Below are 22,860 nucleotides of genomic sequence, written 5' to 3'. Positions count from 1 at the left end.
CCTCATGTACACACCTGTGGGCAGGCAGCCATGTTGACCACGAGCAGGCTGGGTGAGCGCACAGTCACATGACCGATCTGCTTGAGCGGAACTCTGCCCTCTGCGGTCACCACGGCAATGTGGTCCAGCGCGCCTGGTGAGGGCACAGGATCACTCACCACTACACGCAGAGCTTAGTTTCTCACTGAATATGTTCAGGGTGGCTGGTAGACTGGAGTGGGTGGCACGTGACTATTCGTAGCCACGGTTATAGCGAGGGGAGATATAGTGGATGTGGTGTGCTGGATGCAGAACTATTATCTGGGTCACTGACCCACACAGACCCAGCTGCAATTAAGTCCTAACTATCACTCACATATCATCATCACCATCATCGCTCACCATCACCCAAACACACATCATCATACACCATCTCCCATCTCACACCATCACCCACCACCCTCACTCACCACCGTGTGCCACTGCTCACCACACACATACCATCACCCACCATCACCCCTCACCAACACTCACCACGAGCCCCCGGGGCTGCTCACACAAATAAACGCCGCACCGCACACCAGCCCAGGTGCTCCGCGTCAACGCAGCAGCGGCCGCAGCAGCGGCCAGACACTGGCGCCCACCCCCATCCCCCACCCCCATATCTCCCCCCCCCCATACCCCCATTTCAGCCTGTGCAGGGTGGGGACCCTGCTGGGTGGGGACCCTGCAGGGTGGGGACGGTGCAGGGTGGGGACGGTGCAGGGTGGGGACGGTGCAGGGTGGGGACCCTGCAGGGTGGGGACGGTGCAGGGTGGGGACGGTGCTGGGTGGGGACCCTGCTGGGTGGGGACCCTGCAGGGTGGGGACGGTGCAGGGTGGGGACGGTGCAGGGTCGGGGACGGTGCAGGGTGGGGACGGTGCAGGGTGGGGACCCTGCAGGGTGGGGACGGTGCAGGGTGGGGACCCTGCAGGGTGGGGACGGTGCAGGGTGGGGACGGTGCTGGGTGGGGACCCTGCTGGGTGGGGACCCTGCAGGGTGGGGACGGTGCAGGGTGGGGACGGTGCAGGGTGGGGACGGTGCAGGGTGAGGACGGTGCAGGGTGGGGACGGTGCAGGGTGAGTACGGTGCTGGGTGGGGACCCTGCTAGGTGGGGACCCTGCAGGGTGGGGACGGTGCAGGGTGGGGACGGTGCAGGGTGGGGACGGTGCTGGGTGGGGACGGTGCAGGGTGGGGACGGTGCTGGGTGGGGACGCTGCTGGGTGGGGACGCTGCCGAGTTGTGGCTGTACTATTTTTGTACCACGCCACCACCAGTGAGCATCAGGTGATACGGGGCACGGCCACCGTGAGCTTTGCTCGCATCGCACGCCGATCAGTGCCACCGCCCTGTGTTATGGAACGGCCTGCGGATGTGGACATCACAGAGAAACATCTAAGTACGGGGCAACAATTCTCTCCTGCCCTGCCAATGACAGCAATGGCACTCAACCTGGTATGTAAACAATAAAAGATGGAATTCAGCCAATTTAAGGAAAACAAATGTCACATGATAGGTTTTTTTGTGCAATCATTGGCGACCGGGCTGAGACCATCAACTTGCAACTGTACTTGAGTACCCAGTTTAATCACGGCTCAGTTGGTGTGAGTCTCGGGGTCTTTCTGTGATTCTGCAGGCCTCTATGTAAATATACGGATCACTGTGCAAGTCTATGTGAGAGTATGCATCAACTGCATCGCCAAACTTGCAGCTGAAACCCGGATCCGAACCGAGGCCTCAGCGGTGGTGGCCTGGGCACTGACGGTTGCACCTGGTGTGCGCACGCCATCCCCATGTGTACACACAACCCAACCGGGATCTCGCATGCCAACACCACCGGCCCCTGCTGCGAATCGATTGTGGCTGTGTCTGGAACACAGCAGCCCCTTCCGTCGCGATGAGAGCTTGGCGCTACAAGAACGATGATGGCGCCAATACCACAAGTAAAAATGATGAATTCTGATAATCATCGTGTACGCGAGCGGGTACGCACGCTCCCACCAGCGAGAGCAAGCGTACGCGCGCTCGTCCGGGCACGAGCGTGCGTACGCGAGCGGGAGGAGGTGGAAGGGTCAGCGCGGGAGAGAGGGAGGGAGAGAGGATCGTTCGGAGCTTGAGTCGGTGGAAATGCCTTGGGCTCAGACGGCAAAACCGAGCTGTGGAGACAAAGCGACGGCCTCCACTACAATTACCGTGTCACACAACGGGGGCGGGGACTTTTGGTTTCTATAAAGTGGAGTGATGAGGGGGAGCGTGCTGCGTGCGAGGAGGAGGAGGATGAGGAGTGAGAGCGCCGGGTGGCTGTGTAGCGATCCGTTCGCGTGCCGGGCTGTGATTACCGCCCTTGATTCGGCACACTCACACACACACGCAAGCAAACACTCACACACACGCACGCTCACTCACACACGCATGCACGCACGCTCGCTCACTCACACACGCTCACTCACACACACTCACATGCTTAAACACACTCACCCATATAGCCTTGAGTAGACGTTTGGGGCAAGTGCTGTTAGTGAGCACCAATGAAGGCCGACAGCACAAGGGGGTGGGTGGCAAGCACCACGCCCGACCGCCTTTGTCTCCCCAGTGACAATGTTTACACACTGCACCTACTCATTTGAGGCCGAGTCGACCTAGGGGAGGCCCAGGACCGGTTCAGATAATCGTAACTGGTGTTGACCGTGAGCGGGAACTGAACCTGGGTCGTCGGATTCGTAGCACAGCGCATTAACCGCTGCACTATCGCACATACTCACACACACTCGCACACACTCGCACACACTCGCACATACAAATCGGTCATATCAAGATCCCCTGCAGAGGCTGCACACAATGTCGAGGTAACTGTTATTAGCAAGCACCTCTGAAGGCCAGCACGGTGCACCTCTGAGGGGGTTGGGTGGCCAGTACCACACCTGGCCACCTTTGTCTCCCCAATGATAATGTTTACACACCGCGCCAGGTACTCATTTAAAACTACTTCAAACTAGGACTGGTTCCAACATCGCTCGCCACCGACGCCAAACTCAGCTCACTGGATTTGTAGCGCAGTGCGACAACCACTGAGCCACCATTCCACACACACACACGTGTGCACGCAGCGCACATCCAGGCAGAGAGGCCACCACCACCACCTCCACCCTCGGGGGGGTGGGGGGGGAGTGTGGAAGTGATGAATTTCCTCGTGAGGAAATGAGGTTAAGATTTCAGCGCGCGACAGGAAAGCCAGAGGGAGGTAACAGACACCGCGCGGCAGCGCAGCCGCAGCGCAGCGCCAACGGGGAGCGCAGCGGCCGCGGTGGTGCCACGCACGCACGAGGCAGACACGCTGCACACGCATGCGACACGCCAATACACCAGCGCAGCACACTATGCAAGGCTCCCATGCTCGCAGCACATCCAAGCACACGCACAGTACAATACGACACGCAACAAAGACGAAGATTCTCCGTATAGCCTTTGACAGGCAGCTGTTGGTGAACACAGACACACGCACACACGCACAGCGGGCACACGAACACTCACAACGGACACACGCACACACTCGCACGTCCAAACACATACGCACGTAGCCATGTCCCTCCGCATAACCGCAGCAATTAAGCATTAATTAACGACGCAAACGCGTGCCAAGTGGCGCGGCGCGGGCAGCGCAGACACGGGCACTGTGCACATGTGCGTCTAATTTACCTCCCAATTAAAGCCAGACACGGAGACACGGAGACACGCAGACACAGAGACAGGCAGACACAAAGACATGAACAAGCAGACACGGAGATACGCAGTAAGTGGCTGGGTGAGCGGGTGAGTTACGAGTGAGCGTGCGGATGGGTGAGTTTGTTATGAGTGATTAGGCGGGTGGGAGGGTGAGTGTGGCACCTGGGGCGGTGCGCAATGACACGCCCTTGAGGAGGTCTTCACGGAGTGAGGCGAGGGTGGCGTCCATCTCCCCGCGCACGCCTTCAAGGTCGATCACGTTGTCCACCAGCTCGGGCGGCATGCTCACCCTCGCCGCTCCACCTCCACCACCCGACTTAGCCTTTGCTAGGGGCACGCACACACACGCTTGCTCACTCAATCATTCACCAACACGCATACGCTCACTCATTCACTCACTCGCTCACCACACTCACCCAAAGACAAAGATCCCCAATATAGCATGAATAGACTGTTGGGGCAAGTGCGATTAGCGAGTAGCGCCTATGAAGGCCGAAAAAGGTACACGAGGGGGTGGTGTGGCCAGCACCACGCCTGGCCAACTTTGTCTCATTGCCAATGTTGACACACTGCACCAGCTACTCATTTGAGGCCGAGTCGATCTAGGGGAAGCACAGGACCGATTTAGATCATCGTCATTGGTGTTGGCCGTGAGCGGAAATCGAACTCGGGTAGCAAGGTTCATTGCATCGCATGACAGCCACGACACTACCGCTCCCCACACACCCACACACACTGACACGCTCCCTCAACAACTCCCCCTAGCTCCACCACTGCCACCCGATGTAACTTTTTGCTGGAGGCACACACAATCCACATGATGGTATCACACAAACTCACGTTGCCCCCTCTCCACCCCTTTCATGCCATCACCATCACCCCCACCTTTGCTCTTCTTGGTGGACATCCATCGCTCTGCAACCCCGGGAAACCCGCACATGGCCCCTGGAGGCCACTTAGGCGAGGCAGGCTCGAGCGCAGACCGCCAGGCCCCACTCCTGCTTGCTGTGACGAGCCGGACCAGACGTGTCACGTGACGCATCGTGGTCGCCATGCAGATCGCTCAACTCCCCCGATGCTAAGGACAGCAATGCTCCTGGCTGTACACAAACATCACCAATGTTATCACGCTTTCGCTCACCTACCGACCCAACCACTCATTCACCCACCCACCGCCACGAGCTCCTCTATCGCTACCACCATAATGGTTACCGTTCCCGTGAACTTCACTCGTTGATTTCTCCACCAATTTTGAGGACTTGGACAACCAGACTGTTGCATCTCATCCACACTATGTTCAAATACAACCACACTACAACAACACACTCATCACACTGCAGGTCGCCTCTATCTGCTCCTTCCCTCGCACTGCTGCACTGTGGAATTCCCTCCTCCCATCGTCATAGTCTGTTCCCCAAGCTCTTACATTAATAACCTCGCTCAATTAAAGAAACATGTTCATAAATCTTATCGATTGCAATTTTGACAGTGCAGCTTGTTACTGGCCACTTGGCGTATTGGGGCTTTTGGCCTGCCCAGCACTCCACATCCGCCCGGTGTGGCGCAGTTCAGATTGGCGCGGCTAAGTGCGGTTGAGGCTGATGGCTGGGTGACTCGCTCAATCGCTTCCACATTGGGGGGCGGCCGCCGCCACCCCTCGTGCAAAACGACACGCAGCCTCACTTCGCCACCCGTGACACGCGCAGTCGTGACACGCGCAAGCACACACGCACAGTCGTGACACGCACAGTTGTGACACGCGCAAGCACACACGCGCAAGCACACACGCACAGTCGTGACACGCACAGTCGTGACACGTGCATGCACACACGCGCAAGCACACACGCACACGCTCAAAAAGGGGTCACAAAGATAAAACTGCTTAACCCGAGCTATGAATGCATCGTCCTTGTGCTCTTTTCACATTTTGCCGTTCATTGGTCTATAGTACCGGTGAAACAAAGCCATAAAGGAGGCTGGTGTAGACCATTCAGTTTCAAGGACAAAACATACATTATCAAAGCATATTTGTTTGCGTATTTTTACCACAAGAATGTGTGGTTAATGCAGATTTGATGCCTTGCATTAGGTGTCCATTTCATGTTTGGACATCTTGACACCTCCTGTAATATTTCCAGAAAGGTTAAATCCTTTCCTTCTTTTGTAGCAGCCAACAGACTGTTGGGGAAAGTACATGCATGCACTAACATAAGACAAACACATGCACAACAGCCTCCATTCACCACTAAGCGGTAGTGACGTCACTACAGTGCTTGTGCCATGCTAGGTGTACTTTAAGGCCGTCGTGTCAAGTGTGGAAGACTATCACTGCTGGCAGAAGGTCACAGGACAGACTCAGGCATTATGGGTTGATTGTCTGTGATGACTGGCAGGCACACATGCAGAAACACACATGCGCACACACACCACACAGGCAATTGTCCCAACCAGGTAATGGGGGGCATGGGGGAGCAGAGCCACCCGCGGGGTCTGCAGTTCATTTTAAAACTCAAAAATATTTTTTTCGGAAGCACAGCTGATGAAACCAGTTATTTGCTGCGAACAAAATCGTACACGCACACACGCACGCAGCTAATGGAAACATGGGCATAATGGGCTCAAGATTTCACCTGCACAGGAATTACAGGACGGTAATCACGGGCTGAGAGCGGGCGGGGGGGCACCTCCCCCAGCTCGGGGTGGGGGGCCACTGTCATCGACCCGCGGCAGTCGGGGATGAAGTGTGGCGGCACGCGGAGGAGCACGTGGAGGAGCACGCGGAGCAGTGCAGTTCGGTGAGAGTGATTTAGGGAGCCCGTGGGGGTCACACGATTCCTGCATGGGTTGTGATCATATCTGGGGTGCAGCACCAGGTCCAACCTCACAGAATGAAGCAGCAGTCATTGATTGATGGCCCAACACGCACTGATTCATCACTGCAGTCACTCGCTCACTGGTAGTCGCCTCCTTTGCACTCTTCTAGAGCTACAAACTTGGTTACTGTTCCGTTAACTTCACTCGCTGACTCCACCGAATTCTCACCGGCTAAACAAATAGATTCCCTGACGGTTTCATCTCATCCAGACTGCGTTAACCCATCACATTGCAGGTCACAGAAAAACTCACCCACCCACCTACTCACTTAACTACTTATGCACTCCCCCACTCACCCAACCACTCACAACACTGCAGGTCACAACACTTTGATTTCTGCTTTTTCCCACGCAGTGGTCCACTTTTGAATTCCCTCCCATTGTCACCTCTTTTCCAAAGCTCTTACAACAATACCCTTGCTCAATAAATTAAAAGAACGCGTTCACTCATTATCTATCATAACTTCGATGCTCGTGTTGTTTAATAAACAACACCGCACCATCGTCCACGCCTCGTGCCACGCGGGTCCCTTCATGGGGTTCATGGGGTTGTGTGGCGGCGTTCTACCGGAACCCAGCCTTGGCCTCGGGGTAATGGGACAAATGGTGTAACTACGCAGAAATAGTGGGTTGCGTTTGAGCACAAATTATCTTAATTCTTAAAGAGCCACAGAATGAACCAAGCGTCTGATTATTTGGCTACTTGTGGCAACGGTGCAGCCAGGAGCGGTAGCGGTGATGGGACAAGTTCGCTCACCGCCAGCTCCTCAAATGGACGCAACAACCACTGACCATTTGCCTTTTACAGACTACTCACCAACTTACCCCTCTTACAGATTCCTCACTCAACACTTGCTCCGCTCTCAGATTCCTCATCCACTCATCCCTTCGCCACTTCCTCTTCAGACGACTTACCCCATCATCACTCACTCCTCTCAGACACCTCACCCACTCCCCCCCACTCCCCCCCTCTCTCAGACACCTCACCCACTCCCCCCCACTCCCCCCCTCTCTCAGACACCTCACCCACTCCCCCCCCACTCCCCCCCTCTCTCAGACACCTCACCCACTCCCCCCCACTCCCCCCCTCTCTCAGACACCTCACCCACTCCCCCCCCCACTCCCCCCCTCTCTCAGACACCTCACCCACTCCCCCCCACTCCCCCCCTCTCTCAGACACCTCACCCACTCCCCCCCACTCCCCCCCTCTCTCAGACACCTCACCCACTCCCCCCCCCCCACCTCTCAGACACCTCACCCACTCCCCCCCACTCCCCCCCTCTCTCAGACACCTCACCCACTCCCCCCCACTCCCCCCCTCTCTCAGACAACCTCACCCACTCCCCCCCCCACTCTCAGACACCTCACCCACTCCCCCCCCCACTCCCCCCCTCTCTCAGACACCTCACCCACTCCCCCCCACTCCCCCCCTCTCTCAGACACCTCACCCACTCCCCCCCACTCCCACCCCTCTCTCAGACACCTCACCCACTCCCCCCCCCACTCTCAGACACCTCACCCACTCCCCCCCCACTCCCCCCCTACTCTCAGACACCTCACCCACTCCCCCCCACTCCCCCCCCTCTCTCAGACACCTCACCCACTCCGCCCCACTCCCCCCCCTATCTCAGACACCTCACCCTAACTCCCCCCCCACTGCCCCCTCCTCTCTCAGACCCCACCCACTCCCCCCCACTCCCCCCTATCTCAGACACCTCACCCACTCCCCCCCCACTCCCCTCCTCTCTCAGACACCTCACCCACTCCCCCCCCACTCCCCCCTCTCTCAGACACCTCACCCACTCCCCCCCCATCCCCCCGCTCTCAGACACCGCACCCACTCCCCCCCCACTCCCCCCCTCTCTCAGACACCTCCCCACTCCCCCCCCCTCCCCCCTCTCTCAGACACCTCACCCACTCCCCCCCACCTCCCCCTCCTCTCAGACACCTCACCCACTCCCCCCCCACTCCCACCCCTCTCTCAGAACAACCTCACCCACTCCCCCCCCACTCCCCCCCCTCTCTCAGACACCTCACCCACTCCCCCCCACTCCCACTCCCCTCTCAGACACCTCACCCACTCCCCCCCACTCCCCCTCCTCTCTCAGACACCTCACCCACTCCCCCCCCCACTCCCCCTCCACTCTCAGACACCTCACCCACTCCCCCCCCACTCCCCTCCTCTCTCAGACACCTCACCCACTCCCCCCCCCCCACTCCCCCTCCTCTCTCAGACAGACCTCACCACTCCCCCCCACTCCCCCCTCTCCCAGACACCTCAACCCACCCCCCACTCCACTCCCTCTTCTCTCAGACACCTCACCCACTCCTCCCCCCACAGTCCCCCCATCTCTCAGACAACCTCACCCACTCCCCCCCCCACTACCCCCCCCCCCCCTCTCTCAACACCTCTCACCCACTCCCCCCCCACTCCCCCCCTCTCTCAGACACCGTCACCCACGTTCCCCCCCCCACCCCCCCCCTCTCTCAGACACCCTCACCCACTCCCCCCCCACTCCCCCTCCTCTCTCAGACACCTCACCCACTCCGCTCCCCCCACTCCCCCTCCTCTCTCAGAACACCTCACCACCCCGTCCCCCCCACTCCCCCCCTCTCTCAGAAACAAACCCTCACCCACTCCCCCCCCCACTCCCCCCCCCCTCCTCTCAGACACCTCACCCACCCCACTCCCCCCAACTCCCCCCCTCTCTCAGACCCTTCACCCACTCCCCCCCCACTCCCCCCTCCTCGCTCAATCACCTCACCCCCTCCTCCCCCCCACTACCCCCTTCCCTCTTTCAGAAAGACAACTCACCCACCTCCCACCCACTCCCCCCCTCGCGTCAGACAACCGCACCGCCACAATCCACCCAACGCACTCCCCACCCAAAACTCCTCTCAGATCAACCTCACCCAATCCCCCCCCACTCCCCCCCCTCTCCAGACAACCTCACCCACTCCTCCCCCCCAATCCCCTCCTCTCTCAGACACCGCACCCACGCCCCCCCCACTCCCCCCCTCTCCTCAGACACCTCACCCACTCCCCCCCACCACTCGCCCCCACCTCTCAAGCACCTCACCCCAAAAAAAAAAAAACTCCCCCCACTACCCACCCCTCTCTCAGACACCTCACCCAATCCCCCCCCACTCACCCCACCCCTCTCATCAACACCTCACCCACCTCCCACACCCCCAACTCCCCCGCCGCTCTCAGACACCTCACCCACTCCCCCCCCACTCCCGCCTCATCTCTCAGACACCTCCCCACTCCCCCCCCACTCGCCCCTCCTCTCTCAGACAACCCGCACCCCACTCCCCCCGCCACGCGCCCCCCTCTCTCAGACACCTCACCCAACTCCCCCCCACTCCCCCCCTTCTCTTCAGACAAACCTCACCCAATCCCCCCCCACTCCACCTCCTCTCTGACACCTCACCCACTCCCCCCCCACACTGCCCCTCCTCTCTCAGACACCGCACCCACTCCACATCCCCCACTCCCCTCCTCTCTCAGACACCTCAACCCACCCCCCCCCCCCACTCGCCCCCTAGTCTCAGACCACCTCACCCACGTCCCCCCCCACTCCCCCCCGATCTCAGAACACCTCACCCACCTCCCCCCCAACGCCCCCTCCTCTCTCAGACACCTCACACCCACCGCCCCCCCACTCCCCCCCTCTCCAGACAAACCTCACCCACTCCCCCCCCCACTCCCCTCTTCTCCTCAGACACCTCACCCACTCCCCCCCACTCCCCCCCCTCATCTCGACACCTCACACACAAAAATCCCCCCCCCCCCCACTCCCCCCTCTCTCAGACACCTCACCCAATCCCCCCCCACTCCCCCCTCCTCTCTCAGACACCTCACCCCACTCCCCCCCCACTCCCCCCCTCTCCCAGACACCATCAACCCACTCCCCCCCCCCACTCCCTCCTCTTCTCTCAGACACCTCACCCCACTCCCCCCCACTCCCCCCCTCTCTCAGACACCTCACCCACTCCCCCCCCACTCCCCCCCCCCCCCGTACACCTCCCCCTCCACTCTCAGACACCTCACCCACTCCTCCCCCACTCCCCCTCCTCCTCTCAGACACCTCACCCACTCCCCCCCACTCCCCTCTTCTCTCAGACACCTCACCCACTCCCCCCCACTCCCCACCCCCCCGCGTACACTCCCCCTCCACTCTCAGACACCTCACCCACTCCTCCCCCACTCCCCTCCTCTCTCAGACACCTCACCACCACTCCCCCCCCCCCACTCCCCCCCTCTCTCAGACACCTCACCCAATCCCCCCCCCACTCCCCCTCCTCCTCTCAGACACCTCACCCACTTCCCCCCCACATCCCCCCCTCATCCCAGACACCTCACCCCATCCCCCCCCCCACTCCCTCTTCTCTCAGACACCTCACCCACTCACCCCCACTTCCCCCCTCTCGCAGACACCTCACCCACTCCCCCCCAATCCTCCCCCCCCCCCGTACACCGCCCCCGCGCTCTTCAGACACCTACCCACTCCCCCCCACTCACACTCCCCCCCCGTACACTCCCCCCTCCACTCGCAAGACAACCTCACCCACTCCTCCCCACTCTCCCCCCTCCTCTCTAGACAACCCTCACCCAACTCCCCCCCCCCACTCCCCCCCCCCCTACAACTCCCCCTCACTCTCAGACACCTCACCCCACTCTCCCCCCCACTCCCCCTCACCCTCTCCGACACCTCACCCACTCCCCCCCCCCCCACATCCCCCCCCCCTACACTCCCCCTCCACTCTCAGACACCTCACCCAACCCAAATCCCCCCCACTCCCACTCCCTCCCCTCTCAGACACCTCACCCACTCCCCGCCCCCCCCCACTTCCCCCCCCCCACACTCCCCCTCCACTCTCAACACCTCACCCACTCCCCCCCACTCCCCCCCCTCTCAGACACCTCACCCACCCCCCCCCCCCCACTCCCCCCCCCCCTACACTCCCCCCCACTCTCAGACACCTCACCCCCTCCCCCCCCACTCCCCCTCCCCTCTCAGACACCTCACCCACTCCCCCCCCCACTCCCCCCTCCTCTATCAGACACCTCACCCCCCCCCCCCACTCCCCCTCCTCTCTCAGACACCTCACCCACTCCCCCCCACTCCCCCCTCTCCCAGACACCTCACCCACCCCCCCCCCACTCCCCTCTTCTCTCAGACACCTCACCCACTCCCCCCCACTCCCCCCCTCTCTCAGACACCTCACCCTCCCCCCCCTCCCCCCCCCCCCTACACTCCCCCTCCACTCTCAGACACCTCACCCACTCCTCCCCACTCCCCCTCCTCTCTCAGACACCTCACCCACTCCCCCCCCCCACTCCCCCCCCCCACTCCCCCTCCACTCTCAGACACCTCACCCACTCCCCCCCCCACTCCCCCTCCCCTCTCCAGACACCTCACCCACTCCCCCCCCCCACTCCCCCTCCTCTATCAGACACCTCACCCACCGTCTCCCCCCCCCCACTCCCCCTCCTCTCTCAGACACCTCACCACTCCCCCCCCACTCCCCCTCCTCTCTCAGACACCTCACCCACTCCCCCCCACTCCCCCCCTCTCCCAGACACCTCACCCACTCCCCCCCCCCACTCCCCTCTTCTCTCAGACACCTCACCCACTCCCCCCCACTCCCCCCCTCTCTCAGACACCTCACCCACTCCCCCCCCCCACTCCCCCCCCTCTCTCAGACACCTCACCCAATCCCCCCCCACTCCCCCTCCACTCTCAGACACCTCACCCACTCCCCCCCATTCCCCCTCCTCTCTCAGACACCTCACCCACTCCTCCCCACTCCCCCCCCCCGTACACTCCCCCTCCACTCTCAGACACCTCACCACTCCTCCCCCACTCCCCCTCCTCTCTCAGACACCTCACCCACTCCCCCCCCACTCCCCCCCTCTCTCAGACACCTCACCCACTCCCCCCCACGCCCCCCCCTCTCCCAGACACCTCACCCACTCCCCCCCCACTCCCCCCCTCTCTCAGACACCTCACCCACTCCCCCCCCCACTCCCCCCCTCTCCCAGACACCTGACCCACTCCCCCCCACTCCCTCTTCTCTCAGACACCTCACCCACTCCCCCCCCCACTCCCCCCCCTCTCTCAGACACCTCACCCACTCCTCCCCACTCCCCCTCCTCTCTCAGACACCTCACCCAATCCCCCCCCACTCCCCCTCCACTCTCAGACACCTCACCCACTCCTCCCCCACTCCCCCTCCTCTCTCAGACACCTCACCCACTCCCCCCCTCTCTCAGACACCTCACCCACTCCCCCCCCCACTCCCCCCCCCTCTCCCAGACACCTCACCCACTCCCCCCCCACTCCCCCCCTCTCTCAGACACCTCACCCACTCCCCCCCCACTCCCCCCCTCTCCCAGACACCTCACCCACTCCCCCCCATTCCCCTCTTCTCTCAGACACCTCACCCACTCCCCCCCCCCACTCCCCCCCTCTCTCAGACACCTCACCCACTCCTCCCCACTCCCCCTCCTCTCTCAGACACCTCACCCACTCCCCCCCCACTCCCCCCTCTCTCAGACACCTCACCCACTCCCCCCCCACTCCCCCCCTCTTCCCAGACACCTCACCACACTCCCCCCCCACTCCCCTCTTCTCTCAGACACCTCACCCACTCCCCCCCCCCACTCCCCCCCTCTCTCAGACACCTCACCCACTCCCCCCCCACTCCCCCCCTCTCTCAGACACCTCACCCACTCCCCCCCCACTCCCCCCTCTCTCTCAGACACCTCACCCACTCCCCCCCACTCCCCCCCTCTCCCAGACACCTCACCCACTCCCCCCCCACTCCCCTCTTCTCTCAGACACCTCACCAACTCCCCCCCACTCCCCCCTCTCTCAGACACCTCACCCACTCCCCCCCCCACTCCCCCCTCTCTCAGACACCTCACCCAATCCCCCCCCACCCTCCCCCTCCTCTCTCAGAACACCTCACCACTCCCCCCCCACTCCCCCCCTCTCTCAGACACCTCACCCACTCCCCCCCCACTCCCCCTCCTCTCTCAGACACCTCACCCACTCCCCCCCCACTCCCCCTCCTCTCTCAGACACCTCACCCACTCCCCCCCCACTCTCCCCCCCTCTCCCAGACACCTCACCCACTCCCCCCCACTCCCCTCTTCTCTCAGACACCTCACCCACTCCCCCCCACTCCCCACCTCTCTCAGACACCTCACCCACTCCCCCCCCCACTCCCCCCCTCTCTCAGACACCTCACCCAATCCCCCCCCACTCCCCCTCCTCTCTCAGACACCTCACCCACTCCCCCCCCACTCCCCCCCTCTCTCAGACACCTCACCCACTACCCCCCCCACTCCCCCTCCCTCTCTCAGACACCTCACCACTCCCCCCCACTCCCCCCCCTCTCTCAGACACCTCACCCACTCCCCCCCCACTCCCCCCCTCTCTCAGACACCTCACCCAACCCCCCCCACTCCCCCTCCTCTCTCAGACACCTCACCCACTCCCCCCCCACTCCCCCCCTCTCTCAGACACCTCACCCACTCCCCCCCCACTCCCCCTCCTCTCTCAGACACCTCACCCACTCCCCCCCACTCACCCTCCTCTCTCAGACACCTCACCCACTCCCCCCCACTCCCCCCCTCTCCCAGACACCTCACCCACTCCCCCCCCACTCCCCTCTTCTCTCAGACACCTCACCCACTCCCCCCCACTCCCCACCTCTCTCAGGACACCTCACCCACTCCCCCCCCCACTCCCCCCCCTCTCTCAGACACCTCACCCAATCCCCCCCCACCCCCCTCCTCTCTCAGACACCTCACCCACTCCCCCCCCACTCCCCCCCTCTCTCAGACACCTCACCCACTCCCCCCCCACTCCCCCTCCTCTCTCAGACACCTCACCCACTCCCCCCACTCCCCCCCTCTCTCAGACACCTCACCCACTCCCCCCCCCACTCCCCCCCTCTCTCAGACACCTCACCCAACCCCCCCCCACTCCCCCTCCTCTCTCAGACACCTCACCCACTCCCCCCCCACTCCCCCCCTCTCTCAGACACCTCACCCATCACCCCCTCACTACACTCACCCTGAGACAGGCTGCATAAAGTGCCTCACTGATTTTTTTTCTGTTTGGAAATTCAAGTTTACAGGAATGGGAATTGCTCAAGGTGTTCTCATTTGTCTTAGTTTATCTTTTGGACATTTACAAATACCTTGCTTGCAACCTTCTCTCAATTTACCGACTACACAGGCCAACCAACCATGGCAGTTTAAACGTGCCTCAAATTCCTGTGTCATGTTCCAAAAGTCAGACGTAAATTCGACAATTCCCCTTTGTGCACAACGCTCTAGGCTTGACAGCCTCCCATAGCCAGTGCTAGGGCTAGGGTAAATGTTTTCAGAATAGGTTACCGGTTACGAATATCAGAAACCAGTAACCGATTCCAGTGGAATGCGAGAAATGAATGCGCTGGTCGCCCGTGTTTCTCAGTTAAAGTTGAAAAAAACCTTCAAATCCCGCCCCGGGAGATGAAATCGAACCAACTACCTACCACCCGTGGCGCGCGAGTCCAGTGTGCGACCACTCCGCCACCACCACCACGGATGGTGGCTCCTTTCATTGATCACTCTAACAGCTTGACGCGGCGTGTTCGTTGCTCCAGACGTCGCTATACTTGCGGTAAGCTGAAACCTTTTTTTCATGGAGTTACCAGTATCGCGGAATAACCAATTTCAGCAGCCCGAATCATAACTGTCACTGACGGTATATACAAGTATAATACCGTGCCATTGACAGTATAACGTACTATCGTGTAAGACAGTACCGTATACATAAGCAATGCATAGTGTCACTGACAGTATACACAAGCATTGCACAATGTCAATGCAGTACTAAATCTATCAGACGGTATCCACAAGCAGTCCACGGGCTCCTAAGCCCCAGGGTGGGTGGGTGGGGGAGGCGTCGTGGGGGGTCCCCTTCCCAGACCCCGGTAACTCTGCCCCCCCCCATCTCCCCTCCCCTGTGCTGCAATCATTGTCATTTTCCGCAACTTTACACCGCGAGGCGCCGGGAGGGGCTCGGGGCGGGGGGGAGTCCGCACGTGCGGCTCATTAACCCCCATCGTGAACCAATTAACCCCAACACGGGCCCCCCCAGAGCGCGCACCCCCCATCCCCTGTCCCAGCGGACACCGCGACTCGACCGCGCTCACTGCGAGACGTCGCGGGCAAGCGAGACCCACGGGGGCTTGGGGTGACGTTCACGTTGATGGTGATGTCTATGATGTTCACGTTGATGATGGTGGTGATGTTTATTTTGATGTTGTTGAAGTTGACGAGGATGTTGAATTGTTGATTGGGATGTGGATGTAACGATGATTTTCATGTTATGAGTCACGCTGATGGTGATGTTGTTGACATTTCTGTCGATGTTATTGTTTACGTTTCGGGTGCGGCAGGACGGTGACACTTGAGGTGCCTCCCAGCAGTAAGCCCTGGGTTAGATCGCGGGCTGGGTGACTGTGTAGTTTGTATGTTACCCCCTGGGTTAGATCGCGGGCTGGGTGACTGTGTAGTGTGTATGTTACCCCCTGGGTTAGATCGCGGGCTGGGTGACTGTGTAGCTTGTATGTTACCCCCTGCTCTGTGTGTGAATGAGTGCATGTGTTGAGCTTATATGTTATCCCCCTGTTCTGCACGGATTTACTCCCGGGTCCTCCCATAGCTAAAGAAAGAGCCAACACACAATGCAACTGCTATTGGCCAAACATCCCAATGCTGAGAAACCACCAGCAAATTACTCAATTGGGATCACATACAGCAGCAACATCGCACCCTGCTGCAAAAACTTGGAAACACTCGTCTCAAATTGAGCCTCTCTTGGGTAAACAAGCGCATTAGAATAATCAACGCTGACGGAGTTGATGTTGGTGACGCTGATGATGTCCATCATGCTGATGCTCACGTTGATGGTGGTGACGATGATGGTGATAACGGTGGTGGTGGTGGTCACGACGGTGATGGTGAATATTGTGACAGTGACCACGGTGGTGGTCATGACGACGGCGATGATGATTGTGACAGTGATGACGGTGGTAGTCATGACGACGGCGGCGGTGATGATTGTAGTGACAGGAAGGATGTTCAGGTGATTGTGCCTCACCGTCAACGCACTGTCTCAATGTTACTCAGGGGGCCGCCATGACGCACCACGTGATTTCCCCGTGCGTCGTGACGTCACGACTCAGTCCGTCATGACGTTGCGACTGTGCGTCATGACGTCCGACTCCACGCGGCCTCGCGGTTGCCGTGGCGACCGGGCGTTGCAGTCTGCGCCCAGACCGCTCCTCACGACCTGGGCGAGCCGACACGGCGATTACACATTTACACTACACACTTTATATACATTATACACACATTATATACACACACACTTTATACATTATACACACACTACACTACACACTTTATATACATTATACACACACTACACTACACACTTTATATACACTATACACACACTACACTACACACTTTATATACACTATACACACACTACACTACACACTTTATATACATTATACACACACTACACTACACACTTTATATACACTATACACACACTACACTACACACTTTATATACATTATATACACACACTACACTACACACTTTATACATTATACACACATTATATACACACACTACACTACACACTTTATACATTATACACACATTATATACACACACTACACTACACACTTTATATACACTATACACACATTATATACACACACTACACTACACACTTTATATACAATATACACACATTATATACACACACTACACTACACACTTTATACATTATACACACATTATATACACACACTACACTACACACTTTATATACATTATACACACATTATATACACACACTACACTACACACTTTATACATTATACACACATTATATACACACACTACACTACACACTTTATACATTATACACACATTATATACACACACTACACTACACACTTTATATACACTTATACACACTTTATATACACACACTACACTACACACTTTATATACATTATACACACATTATATACACACACTACACTACACACTTTATACATTATACACACATTATATACACACACTACACTACACACTTATATACATTATACACACACTACACTACACACTTTATATACACTATACACACACTACACTACACACTTTATACATTATACACACATTATATACACACACTACACTACACACTTTATATACACTTATACACACATTATATACACACACTACACTACACACTTTATATACACTTATACACACATTATATACACACACTACACTACACACTTTATACATTATACACACATTATATACACACACTACACTACACACTTTATACATTATACACACATTATATACACACACTACACTACACACTTTATATATTATACACACATTATATACACACACTACACTACACACTTATATACACTATACACACACTACACTATACACTTTATATACACTATACACACACTACACTACACACTTTATACATTATACACACATTATATACACACACTACACTACACACTTTATATACACTATACACACACTACACTACACACTTTATATACACTATACACACACTACACTACACACTTTATACATTATACACACATTATATACACACACTACACTACACACTTTATATACACTATACACACACTACACTACACACTTTATATACACTATACACACACTACACTACACACTTTATATACACTATACACACACTACACTACACACTTTATATATTATACACACACTATATACACACACTACACTACACACTTTATATACACTATACACACACTACACTACACACTTTATATACACTATACACACACTACACTACACACTTTATACATTATACACACATTATATACACACACTACACTACACACTTTATATACACTATACACACACTACACTACACACTTTATATACACTATACACACACTACACTACACACTTTATATATTATACACACATTATATACACACACTACACTACACACTTTATACATTATACACACATTATATACACACACACTTTATACATTATACACACATTATATACACTATACACACACTACACTACACACTTTATATACACTATACACACACTACACTACACACTTTATATACACTATACACACACTACACTACACACTTTATACATTATACACACATTATATACACACACTACACTACACACTTTATATACACTATACACACACTACACTACACACTTTATATACCCTATACACACACTACACTACACACTTTATACATTATACACACATTATATACACACACTACACTACACACTTTATATACACTATACACACACTACACTACACACTTTATATACACTATACACACACTACACTACACACTTTATATACACTATACACACTACACTACACACTTTATATACACTATACACACACTACACTACACACTTTATATACACTATACACACATTATATACACACACTACACTACACACTTTATACATTATACACACATTATATACACACGCACTTTATACTTTATACACACTATACACTATACACACATTATATACACACACACTTTATACTTTACACACACACACTACACACTTTATATATTATACACACATTATATACACACACTACACTACACACTTTATATACACTATACACACACTACACTACTCACTTTATATACACTATACACACACTACACTACACACTTATATACACTATACACACACTACACTACACACTTTATATACACTATACACACACTACACTACACACTTTATATACACTATACACACACTACACTACACACTTTATATACACTATACACACACTACACTACACACTTTATATACACTATACACACACTACACTACACACTTTATATACACTATACACACACTACACTACACACTTTATATACACTATACACACACTACACTACACACTTTATATACACTATACACACACTACACTACACACTTTATATACACTATACACACACTACACTACACACTTTATATACACTATACACACACTACACTACACACTTTATATACACTATACACACACTACACTACACACTTTATACATTAGACACACATTATATACACACACTACACTACACACTTTATATACACTATACACACACTACACTACACACTTTATATACACTATACACACACTACACTACACACTTTATACATTATACACACATTATATACACACACACTTTATACTTCATACACACTATACACTATACACACATTATATACACACACACTTTATACTTTACACACACACACTACACTACACACTTTATACTTTATACACACACACTACACTACACACTTTATACTTTATACACACACACTACACTACACACTTTATACTTTATACACTCACTATATACACACACACATTATACATTATACACACATTATATACACACACACATTATACACACTATACACACACTATACACTATACACACACTACACACTTTATACACTATACACATTACACTACACACTTTATACTTTATACACACACACTACACACTTTATACTTTATACACACTATACACTACACACTTTATATACATTATACACACATTATATACACACACTACACTACACACTTTATACATTATACACACATTATATACACACACTACACGCACTATACACTCACACTACACACATACACACATTATACACTATACACACACACTATACACACACGTGTGTATAGTGTGTGTGTATAATGTGTGTGTGTTTGTTTTAAACAAACACACACACTATATACGCACCCGTGTGTATATAGTGTGTGTGTGTATGTGTTTGTTTTAAACAATATTGCTGAAGGTAAAGTCACGTAGAAGGGAAATAATAAAATAATAAAAATAAAACAATAAAATAAAATTCTCACGACGTTTCGGCCACAACGCAAGCAGCCGTCCACAGGTGAAGAACAGGGCTGTCGGAAAGACAGCGTCTGAATGAACACCACCAAGCTTGGCCGCGTACAGTGAGGGAAAAAAGTATTTGATCCCCTGCTGATTTTGTACGTTTGCCCACTGACAAAGAAATGATCAGTCTATAATTTTAATGATATGTGTATTTGAACAGTGAGAGACAGAATAACAAAAAAATCCAGAAAACGCATGTCAAAAATCTTATAAATTGATTTACATTTTAATGAGGGAAATAAGTATTTGACCCCCTCTCAATCAGAAATATTTCTGGCTCCCAGGTGTCTTTAATACAGGTAACGAGCTGAGATTAGGAGCACACTCTTAAAGGGAGTGCTCCTAATCTCAGCTTGTTACCTGTGTAAAAGACACCTGTTCACAGAAGCAATCAATCAGATTACAAACTCTCCACCATGGCCAAGACCAAAGAGCTCTCCAAGGATGTCAGGGACAAGATTGTAGACCTGCACAAGGCTGGAATGGGCTACAAGACCATCGCCAAGCAGCTTGGTGAGAAGGTGACAACAGTTGGTGCGATTATTCGCAAATGAAAGAAACACAAAAGAACTGTCAATCTCCCTCAGCCTGGGGCTCCATGCAAGATCTCACCTCGTGGAGTTGCAATGATCATGAGAACGGTGAGGAATCAGCCCAGAACTACACGGGAGGATCTTGTCAATGATCTCAAGGCAGCTGGGACCATAGTCACCAAGAAACAGTTGGTAACACACTACGCCGTGAAGGACTGAAATCCTGCAGTGCCCGCAAGGTCCCCCTGCTCAAGAAAGCACATATACATGCCCGTCTGAAGTTTGCCAATGAACATCTGAATGATTCAGAGGACAACTGGGTGAAAGTGTTGTGGTCAGATGAGACCAAAATGGAGCTCTTTGGCATCAACTCAACTCGCCGTGTTTGGAGGAGTAGGAATGCTGCCTATGACCCCAAGAACACCATCCCCACCGTCAAACATGGAGGTGGAAACATTATGCTTTGGGGGTGTTTTTCTGCTAAGGGGACAGGACAACTTCACCGCATCAAAGGGACGATGGATGGGGCCACGTACCGTCAAATCTTGGGTGAGAACCTCCTTCCCTCAGCCAGGGCATTGAAAATGGGTCGTAGATGGGTATTCCAGCATGACAATGACCCAAAACACACGGCCAAGGCAACAAAGGACTGGCTCAAGAAGAAGCACATTAAGGTCCTGGAGTGGCCTAGCCAGTCTCCAGACCTTCATCCCATAGAAAATCTGTGGAGGGAGTTGAAGGTTCGAGTTGCCAAACGTCAGCCTCGAAACCTTAATGACTTGGAGAAGATCTGCAAAGAAGAGTGGGACATAATCCCTCCTGAGATGTGTGCAAAGCTGGTGGCCAACTACAAGAAACGTCTGACCTCTGTGATTGCCAACAAGGGTTTTACCACCAAGTACTAAGTCATGTTTTGCAGAGGGGTCAAATACTTATTTCCCTCATTAAAATGCAAATCAATTTATAACATTTTTGACGTGCGTTTTTCTGGATTTAGTTGTTGTTATTCTGTCTCTCACTGTTCAAATAAACCTACCATTAAAGTTATAGACTGATCATTTCTTTGTCAGTGGGCAAACGTACAAAATCAGCAGGGGATCAAATACTTTTTTCCCTCACTGTATTTTTAAGCTGGGTTAGAGGAGAAGAGAGCCTTGACAAATGAATTTGCATGTCAACAGAGGAATTTAGCATATTTATGGGATATGCAGATATGGGATTAGTCACTACTTGTGGAATGTGTGTGGGGGGGGTCTCAAAGTCATATTATGCTCGTGTATTATGTAGGATTAGCAGTAATAAAGGGAGGAAGTAGAATTAGCAGTAATAAAGGAAAGGAATTTTAATAGTAAGGAGCTGCAGCAGCCAAACCACCACGTAAAAAACAAAAATATAAACTACATCAATATCATCAATATACTAAATATATTCTGAGCTACTAACAGTACGTCATACATTACAATTCTATGTCGCAAAAAATATAATATGCCTCCAGCTAAACTTTTTTCTTACATCACATGGATCTACCCTGTACTATACACTGCCATAGACAAACCCAACATTAAATTATACACTGCATTACTATACACCACCCTATACCTTAGAC

At 54.1% G+C, this 22,860-nt stretch overlaps 1 protein-coding gene across 1 annotated transcript; it reads right to left on the bottom strand.

Moving 5' to 3' along the window:
• Positions 1–2: 2 nt before the first annotated feature.
• MRRF (mitochondrial ribosome recycling factor) lies at positions 3–16,896 on the bottom strand. The gene is made up of 4 exons (XM_061550250.1): positions 16,785–16,896; positions 4,628–4,842; positions 3,905–4,069; positions 3–133 (listed from the first exon to the last, which is right to left on the bottom strand). Exons 2-4 carry the CDS (start codon positions 4,794–4,796, stop codon positions 3–5), a joined length of 465 nt encoding a protein of 154 aa, XP_061406234.1. The 5' UTR covers positions 4,797–4,842; positions 16,785–16,896.
• Between the last annotated feature and the right edge of the window lie 5,964 nt (positions 16,897–22,860).

Source organism: Lethenteron reissneri, chromosome 12, assembly GCF_015708825.2.
Source record: "Lethenteron reissneri isolate LAM-NWPU_2019-01 chromosome 12, ASM1570882v1, whole genome shotgun sequence".
In the NCBI taxonomy this organism is placed as follows: Eukaryota; Metazoa; Chordata; class Hyperoartia; order Petromyzontiformes; family Petromyzontidae; genus Lethenteron; species Lethenteron reissneri.
Note: the sequence above shows the minus strand (reverse complement) of the source record. Positions and strands in the feature narration are given on the sequence as shown.